Source organism: Oryza brachyantha, chromosome 1 (genome assembly GCF_000231095.2).
Source record: "Oryza brachyantha chromosome 1, ObraRS2, whole genome shotgun sequence".
Lineage (NCBI taxonomy): Eukaryota > Viridiplantae > Streptophyta > Magnoliopsida > Poales > Poaceae > Oryza > Oryza brachyantha.
The window spans coordinates 2,679,120-2,694,769 of record NC_023163.2 but is presented as its reverse complement, the minus strand read 5'-3'; the positions used below and the strand labels follow the sequence as shown (position 1 = coordinate 2,694,769).

General features: G+C 39.1%; 3 protein-coding genes across 4 annotated transcripts; 2 read left to right on the top strand and 1 right to left on the bottom strand.

The window, feature by feature from the left end:
- Nucleotides 1-1,183: 1,183 nt before the first annotated feature.
- On the top strand, nucleotides 1,184-4,837 carry LOC102705966 (dol-P-Man:Man(5)GlcNAc(2)-PP-Dol alpha-1,3-mannosyltransferase). The gene is made up of 13 exons (XM_006645479.3): nucleotides 1,184-1,365; nucleotides 1,470-1,504; nucleotides 1,623-1,760; nucleotides 1,871-1,939; nucleotides 2,185-2,342; nucleotides 2,446-2,512; nucleotides 2,590-2,643; nucleotides 3,123-3,211; nucleotides 3,348-3,464; nucleotides 3,821-3,927; nucleotides 4,017-4,095; nucleotides 4,191-4,247; nucleotides 4,367-4,837. Exons 1-13 carry the CDS (start codon nucleotides 1,212-1,214, stop codon nucleotides 4,515-4,517), a joined length of 1,275 nt encoding a protein of 424 aa, XP_006645542.3. The 5' UTR covers nucleotides 1,184-1,211; the 3' UTR covers nucleotides 4,518-4,837.
- A 203-nt stretch (nucleotides 4,838-5,040) lies between these two features.
- On the bottom strand, nucleotides 5,041-5,684 carry LOC121053851. Its single transcript, XM_040521885.1, has one exon. It carries the CDS (start codon nucleotides 5,682-5,684, stop codon nucleotides 5,163-5,165), a length of 522 nt encoding a protein of 173 aa, XP_040377819.1. The 3' UTR covers nucleotides 5,041-5,162.
- Nucleotides 5,685-11,201: 5,517 nt separating this feature from the next.
- Nucleotides 11,202-14,960, top strand: LOC102710060. Of its 2 annotated transcripts, XM_015836495.2 has the most exons (10): nucleotides 11,202-11,423; nucleotides 11,536-11,674; nucleotides 12,024-12,410; nucleotides 12,569-12,602; nucleotides 12,805-13,014; nucleotides 13,239-13,328; nucleotides 13,704-13,769; nucleotides 13,874-13,965; nucleotides 14,056-14,103; nucleotides 14,545-14,960. In XM_015836495.2, exons 3-10 carry the CDS (start codon nucleotides 12,046-12,048, stop codon nucleotides 14,657-14,659), a joined length of 1,020 nt encoding a protein of 339 aa, XP_015691981.1. In that variant the 5' UTR covers nucleotides 11,202-11,423; nucleotides 11,536-11,674; nucleotides 12,024-12,045; the 3' UTR covers nucleotides 14,660-14,960. The 2 variants fall into 2 exon arrangements, with proteins under 2 accessions (XP_015691981.1, XP_006643813.1); XM_006643750.3 differs by lacking the exon at nucleotides 11,536-11,674.
- Nucleotides 14,961-15,650: the final 690 nt, after the last annotated feature.

Genomic DNA, 15,650 nt, shown 5'->3' with positions numbered 1-15,650 from the left:
AAGTATGTAGCTTTTTTTTTCTCGCTTCCCTTATCTCTCATTCACCTATGCACAAATCTAATAGGATAATGATTATAACACAATTATATTATCGTCTTATATTTGCTTGCATACGTATTAACCCAAGTACTTGACGTCCGTAGCTAGTGATACGTGTATTGAGTGCAGTTCCTTTCTGTTTCTTTCTCGGCCAAAAAGGTGAGCAATTTAAACCATGAGATAAGAATAAGAATCATTCACTATGGTGCCATGGTGGTTGCTGCCAAGGACAAAAGGCAAGGGACTTCCATGGAAATTTTCGTGAAATTGACCCCGACAAGAGCAGAAAAGATCACTCCATCCTTCCTAGAATATAATATTTCTATAATTTAATTTTTGTATTATAATATAAATATTGTTGTACTAATTCTCATTATTTTAATCATTCTAATGATTTTAGAGCCAAATATATGCTTAGAAAATGAAATATAATCAATTAAAAATTCAAAAAGTAATCACTTAAACCTTTTAACACCTTCTTACTCTATATTCAACAATATAAGAATGCTTATATTTTAGATCAGACATAATATACACCATATATACTAAAATAAGCTGTGTTCTTATCGTTTCGAAATTAGCTTATCGCTTGTAGCTAAAATTTAAATTTTAGAACTTAATTTCAATGTTTAATTTTTTTCATCATAATTTTTTTCATCATTAGCTTTTAAATTATTAAAAATATAGTATACAACCTCCGTCCCAAAATAAACGGATTTCTGAGTTTTTGGATAGAATTTTTGACTCTTCGTTTTATTTAAAAATTTCATGATTAATATTTTATTGTTATTATATGATAATATGAATAATACTTTATGACTATTTTTTATTTTTTTAATAAGACAGAATTTAATGGTGGCTGCCCCCAAACTGACCTGCGGAGCACGACGCACGCAGGGCGCACTACAGCGATGGCATCGGCGCGAGGAGCACGAAGTGCGAGTGCCGAGGTAGCTGGCGAGGTTGGTCCGTCCCAATTCATCTCCAAGCTGTGCTAATGGCGGATGGGCCTGAGGCCCGCTGCAGCAGTTGCGGGCCTAAGGCCATGATGTGCTTGGGCTGGGTGTGGGCTTCTGAAGGCCCATGAGCTCGTCGTCGTCGCACCGAGCTAGTTGGTTCTTGGTTGGATCTGCCTTGGCTTGAGTGCCCGGAGCTTGGCTGGGAGGCGGGCCATGGCGCGGGTGGGGAAGCACAGCGCCGGCGAGTCGTCGTCGCCGTCTCCGTCTCCGTCGCCGCCGCCGCCCGACCGGAGGCCGCTCTACTTCGCGGCGTTCCTGCTGCTCGCCGACGCCGCGCTCGTCGCCCTCATCGTCGCGTTCGTCCCATGTGCGTACGCTCACGACCGGCATCTTCCTCCGCTTGCTTGGCCATTGCCGCCGTCTTCTTCCCGCAGCTCACCTCTCGGTTTTCTTGCTTGCTTCGATCTGCAGATACCAAGATCGACTGGGACGCGTACATGGCTCAGGTATGCACTCCCATCATTCGCAAGAGAGAGAGAGAGAGAGAGAGAGAGAGAGAGAGATTCGATTTGGTGTTAGAAAGATTTTGATTTTAGTGCCGCTGGTGCGAATTTGGTGCGAAAGGTGGATGCTTTTGCGGAAGGGGAGAGGGACTACACCAAGATCGAGGGCGACACGGGGCCGCTCGTCTACCCGGCCGGCTTTCTCTACGTCTACTCCGCCATCAAGTTCCTCACCGCCGGCCAAGTCTTCCCCGCGCAGGTCGCCTCCTGCCCAGCCCAATTGGCTACCACCATTGTCATGCTGCGTGCTCTGTTGCCTCATGACACTTCGTGGGCTCAACTGTGCTGAAGTTTCATGACTTCTTGCAGATTTTGTTCGGTGTCTTGTACATTGTGAACCTTAGCCTTGTTCTGCTGCTTTACGTCAAGACTGAAGTGGTAAGAATGTGAAATTTTACGATGTTATCTCCTCGCTTGCTAATTTGCTAGAATTCAGATTCACTATTCAGTAATATGGATCTACGACAATCACTTTGTTAGTTCGTAGAGGACAATTTCATATAGTGTCAGCACGGGACTCCGAAACTATTTTTGGCGCTTTACCAGTAAAGCTTATCAAACATCTTCATGAATTATACCTAATGTCATTTCTGAACCTCCCTGTTTACCGATAATTTTGACAGCTTCCATGGTGGGCTTTAGGTTTGCTTTGCTTTTCAAAGAGGGTTCACTCCATCTTTGTGCTCCGCCTTTTCAACGATTGTTTTGCTATGACATTCCTCCATGCTTCAATGGTTTTGATTATTTATCACAAGTGGTACCTTGGTCTGATAATTTTCAGGTGACAACAACAATATGATACTGCATCCATTATATTTTAAGATATCAATTTCATTTATACTGATCAAATTGCTTACATCTTGCTGCAATCACTCTTCCTGCAGTGCAGCTGTCTCTATTAAAATGAACGTGCTTCTTTTTGCTCCATCACTGTTACTACTGATGCTGAAGGTATGATCCCACTAGCTTGTTACTTGCATCTTCTTTTACTGCCAACATTTATAACCCTCACTAAGTTTTGGGTACAGGCCATGAGCATCAAAGGAGTCTTCTTTGCTTTGTCAGGAGCTGCAGCACTACAGGTGCGTTGTGTTTTGTAAACTAATCTTATCATCATTGTGACTTTTAAAAATGTTTTGCTTGACAGGCCATCCTATTCTTGGCAGTTCCTTCAGTCATTCCTATCTGATAGATTATGCCAAACTAATGCTGCTACGTTTAACATATCATGTAAATTAAAAGTTCAAAATGGTATGTCTTCTTGTGCTGCGTCTGCATCACAAGGACTTAAATAATCTCTTATTAGGGAGACAGGGATAATTTAGAATTTTGGAAGATATTTTTTTCTGATCAATGTAAATTAATTGTGGATCATTTTTACACCAGATTGTATCTATGGCATAGTTGACATTCTACACTTAAACATGGTGATTGTTGATATGAAACTGTGATATAGGAAAATATGAAAACGTTGGTGGTACTTTGATCAGCTAGGAAGTGATTTGATGAATTTTCAGTATCACACTGTTGATTCTAATGCTTCACATTTAACTATCTATAGGTTTTGTTGGGTATTCCATTCTTGTTATCACATCCAGTTGAGTACATTTCACGAGCATTCAATCTTGGGCGTGTCTTCATCCACTTCTGGTGCTTATACCATCTTTCTTGAATATTGAAGTTTGAATCATTCTGAGAATAGCATTGCGTCCAGGTTTTCAATATTTCCTACATGCATGCGTGGTACAAATTATTATTAATTTTCCTATACATTAATGTTTTTCAGGTCTGTAAATTTTAAATTTGTCCCTGAGAAGTTCTTTGTATCAAAAGAGCTAGCTGTTGCATTGTTGGTTCTTCACCTGACTACTCTTATTGTCTTTGCACACTACAAGTGGCTGAAGTGAGTACTCAGGTTGGCCGTGATCAGTTTTATTGTTACTATTGTATAATGTAGGTTCACATTCCTATTTATGCCCTTATGGAAAGCTTGTATGTTCTCCAGTGCTAGCTTTATGGGCCCTTTAACCAGTGCTCCTTATTTACACTTATATGTTTAGATGGCCTATCTGAACATGTTTGTGTGTCAAATTTTCTATCTTCAGAAAATTTGCATTTTTGTTTATTTTAGCCAATTACAATACAATTGGACTACTGCTATCTTCATTTTATAATGGTTCACTATAACCATATGGTTCTGCAAATGCTTATGTTGTATTCATGTTTTTTTTGACTTGTATGTTGTATTCATGTTGACAGGCATGAGGGTGGTGTGTTCCGATTCTTGCATTCGAGATTCAAAGATGCCACATCAATTCAACAATTTATCTTTTCCAAGCCTAAACTGTCAAGTCTTAGTACAGAACGTATGTTGGAACCTAAAACTCAAAAAAAGTTTTCCTCTATTTTTTTTCCCTGAACTAATTAGATAAACACAATTTCAATTTCCGTTCAGATATTGTAACTGTCATGTTTGTTGGGAACTTCATTGGCATTGTGTGCGCAAGATCATTGCACTACCAGTTTTATTCCTGGTAAGTTCAGCTCATTTCATTTCTATCTTACTGTAAGTTTTGAAGAGCAGATATATGAATGCCAGAATTGCTAATCTTTCTGTTAATGTTTGCAGGTACTTCTATTCGCTGCCTTTCCTTTTGTGGAAAACTCCTTTCCCAACATTTGTGAGGTAAGGCACCACTATTGGACAGCCTTTTTCCACTTCAATTTATATAGTTTGAAGCTATTTTCGCAAACCATTTGGGTTTATTCTCTAGTATCGCTGCTCTCTGAGTCTGTTCTCTCCAGGATAATTTTATTTGTTGGTGTGGAGATCTGCTGGAATATTTTTCCTTCCACTGCCTATTCATCACTGCTTTTGCTATTCCTGCACATCTCCATCTTGGTTGGATTATGGAGCTCACCTGCAGAGTACCCCTATGCCAATGGAAAGAAATGACAATCTAGGTTTGGCGATGTCAAACAGTTTTAACTTTGAGATAGGCCTAGTTGTCATACAGACTGCATCAAGAAGGGGTCTGCAAATCTGAACATGAACTTCAACACACTGTATTTTTTATATGTCAATACTCTTGCTGTCAGTAGGTCCTAGTTTTCTGGATGATCATCTCGTCCTACCGAAGATGTACCATAGATAACCCGTTAACAACTTGATATAGATTGGGAAGAGGCTGTGTTTTTTTAGTTCATTGTTCTCCACTGATGTTATACCATCTTTTTGTCTCTGGCAATATTCTGGAAGTGTATATCAGGCTCACTACAGGGTTTCTGCAATCGCTATATAAAAGCACACTTCTCATGATGATGATAAAACAAAACCAAACATTCTTCATAACAAAAATAGTTAGTGTTTTCGAACAATGAAATCAAAACTCTCACACGGAGAAGCCAACGTGTCTTAAAAATGTCTTAAAAAGAGAGAAAAGCTAATGTTTTAAAGTAATTCTGGTAAAAGAAATGTTAGTAACATCTGAAAAGTAACAGATAAAAACGAAAACAAAAGAATGTTCTTGCATGCTGCATTCATAACGAAGGATAGATCATAGATGGGAGATTCTTCTCGTCTTCCATGGGTCCATCAGCTTCATGGACGGCGTTGCATGGCGGCGTCCGTTGAGCAACCATGTCCATCCAAGCCCAGCGTCTTCGCCGGCAGAGCCGCTTGGCTCGCCTGAGTCGCCGGCGCCGGCGCCGTCCTCCGCTTCCTCTCTAGTGTCCTGGCCATGGCAGACGAGTTCCAGTACGACCGCGGCTTCTCCTTCCCTCTCCCATCTCCATTGCCGTCTCCTAGGCCAAGAACCAAGCTCACCAAGCTCGGTTCAGGAAGCACAGGCACAGCGGTGCTCCCACCGCCATTGCCGTCTCCCAAGCCAAGAATCATTCTCGGCACAGGAGGAGGCACAGCGCCGCTGCTCGCCACCGGAACGTGAGCTGGAGCGCCGCCGGCGGAAACAGCACGGCGGCGAGGCTGGTACAGCGAGCCGCCCACAGATCCCAGCACCCTCTCCGAGTTGGCCAGAAACTCCGGCGTCCCCGCCGACTCCACCAGGCTGAGCAGATCGACGGTCTGGAGATTGCACTGCGGCCCAAGCTCCACAGCCGCCATGCTGTCGTCGCCGTCGTCGAGGGGCGGCGCCGCCGGCTGGAAGAAGATCTCGGCGGAGCGCTTGCCAAGAACCGACGCTGACCTGCCTGCATTGCTGGTGCTGCCAGTGGTGATCTCTGAGCTCTCGAAGGACGGCAATGGCGGCTGCTCATTTCTTGCAGGTTGCAGTGGCGCCAAGCTGAGAGGAGCCACAGGGTAGAACTGAACCAAAGCATCATGAACAAGAGATTAATTAGTCAAGAGACTAATCTTTGTGTCAAAAAATATATTAAATGAAGTATATATGGTTTTAGACATTTTTGCAGTGCCTTACACTGTATATGTGATGATTTATATGGTGGCTAGCTGCTCTTGGATTTGATCCACCAAAGTTATTTTCCCCAAAAGTTTTCCTCAGATGCTCTGAGTTGTTGCCAAGAACCCTAGTAGTATCTGATTAATTGAAACCAAAAAAATATCAAATATAAAGCATCGAACTTTTTTTTCGAAAGGTCCAAAACCTCAAACTGCTATAATATGAAGCATAAATAATATAGAATACAAAAGCTTTTGAATTAAACTTCTCGCGCTATATATAAAAGCACTCTTTTCAAAAAGTATTTTCGGTACTGAAAGTTTGATTCAAAATATAACATGTTTTATGCATTTTATAGTAGTATGGTGAATGTTAATATCAAATTAAGAGAACATTAAAGCATTCATTATTAGACTACAATAATTGCCTTTAAATAGAATACAAATGATAACAAATGATATTTTATCACCTACTTCCTCTATTAAAATAAATCAATTCTTAGCACAAGTACAGGGTTGACAAAAGCCAAACAACATATTTGTAAATAAAAAATTAATTTGTAGATGAAACTTTTATATACATGTTTTTAGTCATCTAAATGACAATGCTGGACAATAAACAACAATAAAAAAGTCGCAAAATAAACTCTAAATTTTAAGGTTGAAAAAAAGATGAGGATGTACATGTCTAATTTCATATCTAGGAATTGATTCTTTTTTGGAGCAAAGGTGTAGGTCGCAAGAGAACATGAGCCCTTGTATGTTGCAATACTATTTGGCGCATATCATACATAGAATCCATTCGTACAGTGACGAAAACGACTAGATACCTATACATCTTAATTTGTAAATCCCACTGATGAACACAATTGATCTTGACTAACAAAAAGATGTCAAAATAAAAATTTTGGACATGGAGATTAAAGAGCACACCTGTGCTAGCTGAACCTGAAGGCGTCGGTGCAGTTTGGGTGAACGATGACAGCAACGGGTAGTACAGGTAAGCCGTTGTCTGACCATCTCTTGGCAAAATCCCAGAATATGTGGCTTGATTTTGAGGCTGAAAACTGGACTGCCCAAACCCAATGGATGCAGAGGAGAAGCCAAATTGGTCATGGACTTGGCCACTTTTTTGATGCATCGGATTGATGCCAAGTAGATGGCTCATGTAAGTTGATCCCTCAATGTTGATTTGCCTGCTGATTTGCAGGTTCAGCTGGTGAGGCTGTGTCCTCTGCAGATTTGCTTCTCTTGACTGCATAGAGTAGAGTTATGACTTATCAGCTTGGAGCTTGACTTATGACCGTGATGCTCTCTACTGTTAGTATTCTAATACTAGTATTATTGTCAAAAGATAAATCTCGACTGTTGACTTAAAGTTCTATTACCAACATAAAATATTCTACTACCAGTAGTTAATTAATATGGTAGTATACATATATTAGATCATTAGATTAGAAAAAATAAATAATCTAGTTCTAATATAAGTAGATAGTACTGTAGAACATCTAATCAACTTATTGGCAATCAATAACATTATATATGATTTATCAATCATGTTTTATGGATTAATTTGCTTGGCAGTTATACTGAATATGGTCCCAGAAGTCATAATGTTAGATGTACCGGCCCCCATAATTTTAATACAGTAGATAAAAGAATAGAATTTTTAATACCTAGAAAGAGGGTGCTAATTGTGTTTATCTACGGTAATAAAAGTGTGCGCGTCACATTTCTTATCTTATCTTAGAGTAATAATGCATTTCCATATCTTCAACACAAACTACTACCGTTTTGGAAATACTGTCACACTAGAATTGGTAAGCATGTGAAAATATGGAAAACATCTCACATTTGGAACAATATATTTTTCACATTTGCTCTACTAAACATAATTCAAACAAAAAGGGATCAATACAAATGACTAAAGAACATAAATCAAGCTGCAAAAGTTTGTAGAGAATATCTTTACCTGTCCCATGGTATGCTTTTCCTTGGGCTTCCTTGTGTTAGAGTCTTGATCATTGTTTACCTTCGTCTTCTCGTTTAGTTCCCTTATTCTGGGACTTCTTCTTAACGAGTCCATGCCTCATAGAGTATTTTCTTTAGGGGGAACAAAACATAAGGATGCGCAGACACGCGCACCACACTCATGCCACTTCCACAAAGAACTTAACTCGTAGTAGTTATCACCGTTATCTTTTCATTTCTGCTTATTACTGTAGACCAAAATTTGAATTATCAATTTTAAATTTAAAGTTGATTTTGAGTTTTTTATCATAGTTTATTTTTTAGTTTTTGTTTTTGATCATTAAGAAGAACATGTGCGTTTGTTTTTTTCCGTAAAAAAGCTAAACAATAACTACACTAAGGAGAAGATACAGGGATTGGATTTTGACCGTTTTAAAATCGATACAAGATTGCTACTTTCATATCTCAACATTGGGATAAATGATTTGCCATCAACTTTTAGGTGCAAGTCTTTCACGGCGAGTTGCAAGAAACCAAGAACCGAGGCAAAGCTATATAGGAAACGTTGAAATAACAATAATAAATTATGCATAGGAAACATATAATACTTGTTGCAGTATACCTGTGAAACTTTCTTGAATGATTCCTCCGGTTCTCTTTTAGACGGTACTCTTGCCAAGGTAAAATTTCTTGTCTCTTCGATGTATTTTATAACTTGGTGTCGAAGTGAGTTTTTTGTGATTGGGGTTGGCTAAAACAGGCTGACTTTTAATAAAATGAAGAGCCTCCAAAATGGGACAGATTTGAAGAATCTCAACTGCATCCAAACATTATTGGGAAGAAACGTACGCTCTGACTTTGTAAGTTTCTTTCATATTTAAAAGGGGCTAGACGGCTAGTTACATTTTTACCCCCATCTGCTTATCTAAGCCAATATTTAAATTTTAACCTTACATTTGGAGTTTTTCACTGTACCTTCTTTTCTAGCCTTAACTTTTATATCGCTAAGAATACATATATAAATATCTTATTTATAAATTATTTTTTGTTTGTAAATATGTCATTTTACTTTTTTTAATAAAAAGGCCAAACAATCACCCCACCCATAGTTATATATCATAGATTGTTTTTTTTGACTAAAACTATCTAAGTTCATGTGTTACTTGTAAGACCTTTTACTTTAAAACATGAGTATAGATAAGTACCCCGAAAGAAAACGAGTATACATAGGTGTGTTCTCTGTTGATCTCATGTAGTGGTTTAGGTTTAGATTTTTTTTAGGGAAGTATTCAGCTTAAGATTTAGTTAGGATACAACTGTTTTTCATATTTTACAATTTAAACTTTACAACAGCCGGTTGAAACGGCGTGAGTATATTAATCTGAGTACCTCTATTAGTGGGTTGTAATCTCACTAGTATGAACTCGTTCTCTTAGAATTTTCAAACCTTAGATCCAGGTTATTATTATTCAACCTTATCTATAAATTGTTTTTGACATTTGAAGGCTTATTTCTACTAATTAACACAATTGTGTTTTTCTTGTGCAAATATTTTTTTAGTAAATATATATACAATAATCAAGAATTCTTATATTACCGATGCTTTCCAATATTTCTTTGTTTTGATACTGTGTTTACAAATTAGTATAGGGGGCGATTGTTTGGGGCAAAAAATCAAATGACATATTTGTAAATAAAAATAATTTATGAATAAAATTTTTATATATGTATTCTTAGCGATCTAAAAGATAAGGCTCGAAAATAACTTCGGTGAAAAAATCTTTAAATTTACCTCCAAATTTAAGATTAAAAAATCTAAATTTTATCTTATAAACATAAGCGAAAAGACAAGGATGATAGCGTTCGTAAATTACTCTTCGTGCGAGAGGGTAAATATGACATGGCATTTTGGTAAATATGACATTTGACTCTTCATGCGGCGCTAGCTTGGTTTGCCTTGCGGTGTGCGAGCAAGCACATGTTTGATAACTTTGGTCCTCCTTTTAGACAATTTCTTGACAAGTTTTTTTTCTCTCTTGTATGAATTTTATAACTCGGTGTCGAGGTGAGTTCTTGTGATTGGGGTCAGCTAAAATAGGGTGATTTCAGTAAAATGCTAAGCAGCCATAATGGGGCAATATTGAAGAATCTCGATTGCATTGAAACATTACTACGAAGATATGCACACATTGACTTGACTCAGTAAGTTTCTTTAATGTTTAAAAAGAGGATGTTTTGTGACTAAAAATGCAAGTTCGTGTGTTGTACTGTTGTCGTAAGACATTTTACTTAAAAAGCATCTTTATACACAAGTATACCGTATATAGCATTACGCTGTTACCCTGAAAAAGAAGAGTACACATAGGTAAATTGTCGATTGGTCTCATGTAGTGACGTAGTATTCAACTTTAGATTTAAGAATAACAATTATTTTCCATATAATTAATCTAATTTAAAAAAATTTATAATTTGAACACTACAACATGCGAGTTAAAACAGAGTATATTTATTTATTTGAGTACTTTCATGAGTGAGTCCACATGTTATATGAACTTATTTTTGTGTGTACTTTCAGAGTCTATGAGTATACTGTATACATATACAAAGGCCATCAAAGTTATTCGGTTCGTTGGAAGCGAGACCTCGCTAGATCCATCTGGTTCACCCATTTTCCTAATTCCACGTCACCCCATCTCCATGGGACCTCCGGCTCCAAATTAATTGAGCTGTGATGTGTGAATGGATGGATGTAGTTTTTGTTTTTCTCTTACACACTGGCAGATTTAACGTAGGGGTGACGTAGGCTAAACCCCCGCTGCACTATTAAAGTTGAAGCCCAACAAAAAACCTTCTGAAATTTTATGGTAAAGATCGACGGAAACAAAGGCTAAAACTATATATATAGCCTGCCCCTTTAATATCGTTGAAGCCACTGCTCTTGCAGTTGGCTTGTTCACTTGTTCTTTCTCGTGGTCGTAGTTTACCTAATGAGAATGTTTATGGGTTTCCAACATTTCTAATTTCCCATGTGGACGTCCGCGGTTAACGCAGAGCCACCTGCCACGACATCCACGAGGCTGGTATGGCAGACTGGTTTCCCTGGGCCACAACTCCACAAGGACAAATTCGTACAGGCGAAAAAACGAGCGAGCCATCAAAGCTGTCCGAATCAGCGAGAGCGAGACGTCGCTGGATCCACCCGCGCCCACCACGTCTCCAGATTCCAGATCACCCGCCGCCGTGGGGAAGCTCAGGACTAACCGGGCCGCGATGCGCGGATGGATGGCTACCAGTCCTCGTCTCCCTCTCCCGGTTGGCTTCTCGGTTTGTTCGCTTCTTCCTCTTCATCCTCCTCGTGGCTGTGAGTGAGTGAGGTGGAGGAGGAGACGGTTCACGTGCCTTCCGGATAGAGGAGCAGGAGTCAACCCGCGCCTTGACTCTGGGGATCTCCGTCTCTCTCTCCCCGGATCGCAGGTGAGCGATTGATTAGTTCCTCGTCTCCGTGTTCCTGTCCGGCATTTATTGTTTTCTCGCCACGTTCTTTGTCGACTTGAATCACTTGATGTGCGTGTTGCGGCTGATGGAGGCGTCGAGGACTCGAGGCTTTGAGAGGGGAGAGGAATCGGCCAATCTGGAGAGAGAAGTGGAGAAGCCAAGAACGGGCGGTGGTTCTTGGCTCGGTCCTCCGATGCGTTCATTTCTTCTTCTCGTCGCGTCTGATCTCTGTGCGTCTCCCTCTCGTCCTAGGGCGCAATGGTGTTCGTTTCTTTTGCGTGGATGGAGTAAAGATTGCATCTTTACCTTCTGCCCTGGGGTTGCAGAATAGCATCTGTACCTTCTGCCCTGGGGTTGCAGGATAGCATCTGATTGGTGTCGATTTCTTGTTTTTTTTTTCTGGTGCCTTTCTCTTTCCTCTATCTGGAAATGGTAGGAATCGTGGTACTGATTTCTCGCTTCGTTTGCAAGGATAGGAGAGTGATTCCTCCCTTTATTTTGGCGCAAGAATCTAATTTGCAGTAGAATAAAAGAACAGCACCTGTCTGCATATCATGTGTTGTGTGCATCTGTCTGCAGAACAACGCCCGTCACTGTAGCAATGCCATCAGCCATGGCCGTCGACAGTACCACTCCAGAGTACTGGCTCAACTGGAGGTTCATGCTCTGCGCGATCTGGGTCTACTCCTGCATGGTCCTGGCGTGCTTCTTGATTTGGAAGCACGAGTGCCCCAGCTCACCGGACGCCAATGGCGAAGGCGGCAGGGACAGTGAGGATGCCCGGCCACACCGGGGCCGGGACGCATCTGGAGTGGTGTATCTTGAAGATTGCTGGAAGCCATGCCTTGAACAGATCCACCCTGGTTGGCTTCTGGCATTTCGCGTGGTGTCTTTCTTCGTTTTGGCTTCCCTGCTTGTGGTTGATGTCGTCGTCGATGGATGGAGTGTCTTTCTATACTACACTCAGTAAGCTAGTCATCATACTTGCTGATTTTGATTCCTGGCAGTAATTTCAGTAATCACAATTCAAAGATGACACATTATCCGTGCGCAAATGCATATTTCTTACTGGACTGTGATATTGAGAAAATTGTTTGATTTCGGTTGTTTTGTTTATTTGACAGGTGGACCTTCCTCCTTGTCACCTTATATTTTGGGGTATGTAGTTTGCTAACGGAGAATTGTTGTGTACTATTGTATTTTCCAGTTCTTTATATGATGACCTGCTCAGCAACTTAGTCTCACAATATAAACTATTGTGCTGCCTGCAGAACTGATGAAGCAAATTCAATTGTATATGTTCATTTAATCCTTGTTTCTTGGTATGTACTAATAGATGCCTAAACGCCTTCTTTTGTAGCTTGGCTCGGTGCTTTCAATTTATGGATGCTATCAATATTCTTACAAGGATGGTGACGATAGATCTGGTGCAGATCATGGCACATATATCATTGCTCCAGCAGGAGAAAGTGCATATGACCATTCAACAAAAAATACTTGTTACACTAAAATGCATGGTGGCAAAGAAATTGCAGGATTTTGGGGTTACCTGTTCCAGATCATGTTTCAGGTAAGTTATATACCCACTTCCAGTCAATTCACATTAAAACACAAAGTGCGTTCACTTGTAATCGCTGAACTGTAGGCATGTTATGAGGTTGAGCAAGCGAAGAAAATTTAATCATAGGAAGTTAGACTGCTTAATGGATCTGTAATTTATCTTATTCTTACGTGCTATTACTTTGTGGTATTTTGCTTTCGCTCTTCTCAACTCATGTATTATTTTTTATACAGACAAATGCAGGTGCTGTGATGATTACAGATCTGATGTTTTGGTTTATCCTATACCCTTTCCTTGCCCACAATCAATATGATATGAATTTTGTGAGTATTCAACTCTGAGATTTTAGGGACCGTATTCTATGGGTTATTATGTTTGTCTGAAATGAGGAAAAATCAATGGTGCCTATTTGATGGGACAATAGTATAAGGTGTTTTGATTTATCCTATAAATAACTTACACTATTGTTGTGTCTAGCATTGAAAAATCAATCCTAGAATTACCATGCTGGATCCTTTGTTTTTGGCTATTATGTGTTATCTATCTTTGTATGGGCTAATGTGCATGCCCGCATGTTACAGTGGTTTTGAAAAGTGTGCTTCCGCAGTTACATTAGTTATTTGTGTGATTCTTTTGAGGAAGACTAGGTCTATTATTAGTTTCATTTCATACTAATTACTTCTGTTTGCACATTGCAGTTGCTGATTGGGACACACTCCATAAATGTTGTCTTCATGATTGGTGATACCGTTTTGAATAGTTTGGTAAATTCCTCACACAGGAGAACTATTCGTTTTTCTAACTCACTGGAGCACACAATTATCACCATGGTCTGATCTACATATTGCCAATTTAACCTGTATTGCAGCGTTTCCCATGGTTTAGAATTGCATATTTCCTCCTGTGGACAGGCGCTTTTGTTAATGTTCAGTGGCTCATCCATGCTAATGTGTCGATCTGGTAATATTTTGACTTACTTTTCTTTTTCATCCCACTTTGCTAATAGAAGTAAAAATTCCTTGATCCGATTATGTTTTTCATTTTATTCAGGTGGCCTTACCCATTTCTGGACTTAGCATTCCCTAAAGCTCCTGTGTGGTATGATCTACTTGATAAAATATATCTGCTATGCTAAGTAACTTTCTTGCACTTGCAGCTACTGGAATGCAGTACTGTTATGTACTAGAATCTAGACATTGGATGAATTTTTAGCTGAGATAGGGCAAATGCTTGAGATAACAATTGGTGTAGTCGTGTAGATCCACTCCTGCATTATTTTATAATGTTAAAAGAAACATTGGCTTTTGCTATTTGGTCCATGATTGTCTTTGCTATATACCTTTCAGCACAATGTGTGCCTAAAATATGAGGATGGCTGGATGGGGATCCATAAATAGATTACAAGGTCGCATAAATACAAGTTTTGGCAGAACATCTTCATAGTGAATGTTTAGGTTCTTGCATACTTTGCACATTATTCAACTTGTGGCCTCTTGTGTGCTACAAACTGTTTCTTCTGATGGACTGTATTCATGACAGGTATTTGGTGGTAGCAGTGCTGCATTTCCCTTGCTATGCATTATTCGCCCTAGTTATGAGGCTCAAACAATCTCTACTGGAAAGATGGTTTCCTCACAGTAACACCTGTGTGTAGCAAGGAAGAAGATATATGGTTTTACAATTTCCCTCCTGCTACGTCCTGCAAATACAAAATACATGGAGCTGCTGCTCACCATAGATTCCACAAAATCATATTGTTCAGGATTAGATGATATTTCCTAAAGAATTTTCAGGCAGCAGGTTCTTTGAGCCAGCTGTTTTCTCCTGCTCTTTTCAATTAGAAAATTGTACAGTCCAATATATGCATTCATCAACCCATTGTTGCTCTGATGGATTTTTCTTTTGTTTCTCTGCATTGAAATCAGTTTGGATCGCCGGGAAATTAAATTAATCTTTGCCCATTTACGGGATTTTTTCTTGCATTAAAATGTGCTTAATACTCCCTTTATTTTCTATTTAACTCCATTGATTTTTAGGTTTACAAACCATTCATCTCTAAAAAGGGTTTATTAAAAAATCTATATACTTTTTTTTTATGATTTGACTTATTACTCTTAAGAACTTTAAGCACGATTAACAGCTCTTTTATATTAAGATAGAAATAGGACTGGCGATTTAAAAGTCAAATGTGTTACATAAAAAAAAACTATAAAAAAAACTAGAGGACGGAATTATTTCTAAAATAGATTGGAATAGCCAAAAGTACTATCAAATCAACAAATAGATAATTGCATGATAGAATTGTTTACACATAGATAAAATAAGTCTTCTCAAACTTTATTCATAAATAAAATATAAAATATTATATATATTTTGGTGTTAAATTTGTAATCTATTGTCTAATATATATTATGCAAAAAAAAAGAATTAGTGAAGAGACGTATCCACTATGCCAATAGTGTATTTCAGCACAGGTTACATGTATTATAAATTGGGATTTACGGACGAGTTACATGCATTAGTTATGCGATTCGGATTACGGACGACGAAAAATTGTTATATAGGTATAGATATCAACGCCGTCCCGTGCACGATCGTCATAGCGCTATCAACGAGGCGGTGGGCACTGCGATATCGTGATCGGG

What these genes read in the sequence shown, in the direction of transcription:
- LOC102705966 (XM_006645479.3), top strand. Translation starts at nt 1,212, where the DNA reads ATGGCGCGGGTGGGGAAGCACAGCGCCGGCGAGTCGTCGTCGCCGTCT. An exon ending in CTTGGTCTGATAATTTTCAG is followed by an intron (nt 2,343 to 2,445) that starts GTGACAACAACA and finishes CTCTTCCTGCAG; the next exon opens with TGCAGCTGTCTCTATTAAAA. An exon ending in CGTGTCTTCATCCACTTCTG is followed by an intron (nt 3,212 to 3,347) that starts GTGCTTATACCA and finishes AATGTTTTTCAG; the next exon opens with GTCTGTAAATTTTAAATTTG.
- LOC102710060 (XM_006643750.3), top strand. Translation starts at nt 12,046, where the DNA reads ATGCCATCAGCCATGGCCGTCGACAGTACCACTCCAGAGTACTGGCTC. An exon ending in ATCAATATGATATGAATTTT is followed by an intron (nt 13,329 to 13,703) that starts GTGAGTATTCAA and finishes TGCACATTGCAG; the next exon opens with TTGCTGATTGGGACACACTC. An exon ending in CATGCTAATGTGTCGATCTG is followed by an intron (nt 13,966 to 14,055) that starts GTAATATTTTGA and finishes CATTTTATTCAG; the next exon opens with GTGGCCTTACCCATTTCTGG.
- LOC121053851 (XM_040521885.1), bottom strand. Translation starts at nt 5,684, where the DNA reads ATGGCGGCTGTGGAGCTTGGGCCGCAGTGCAATCTCCAGACCGTCGAT.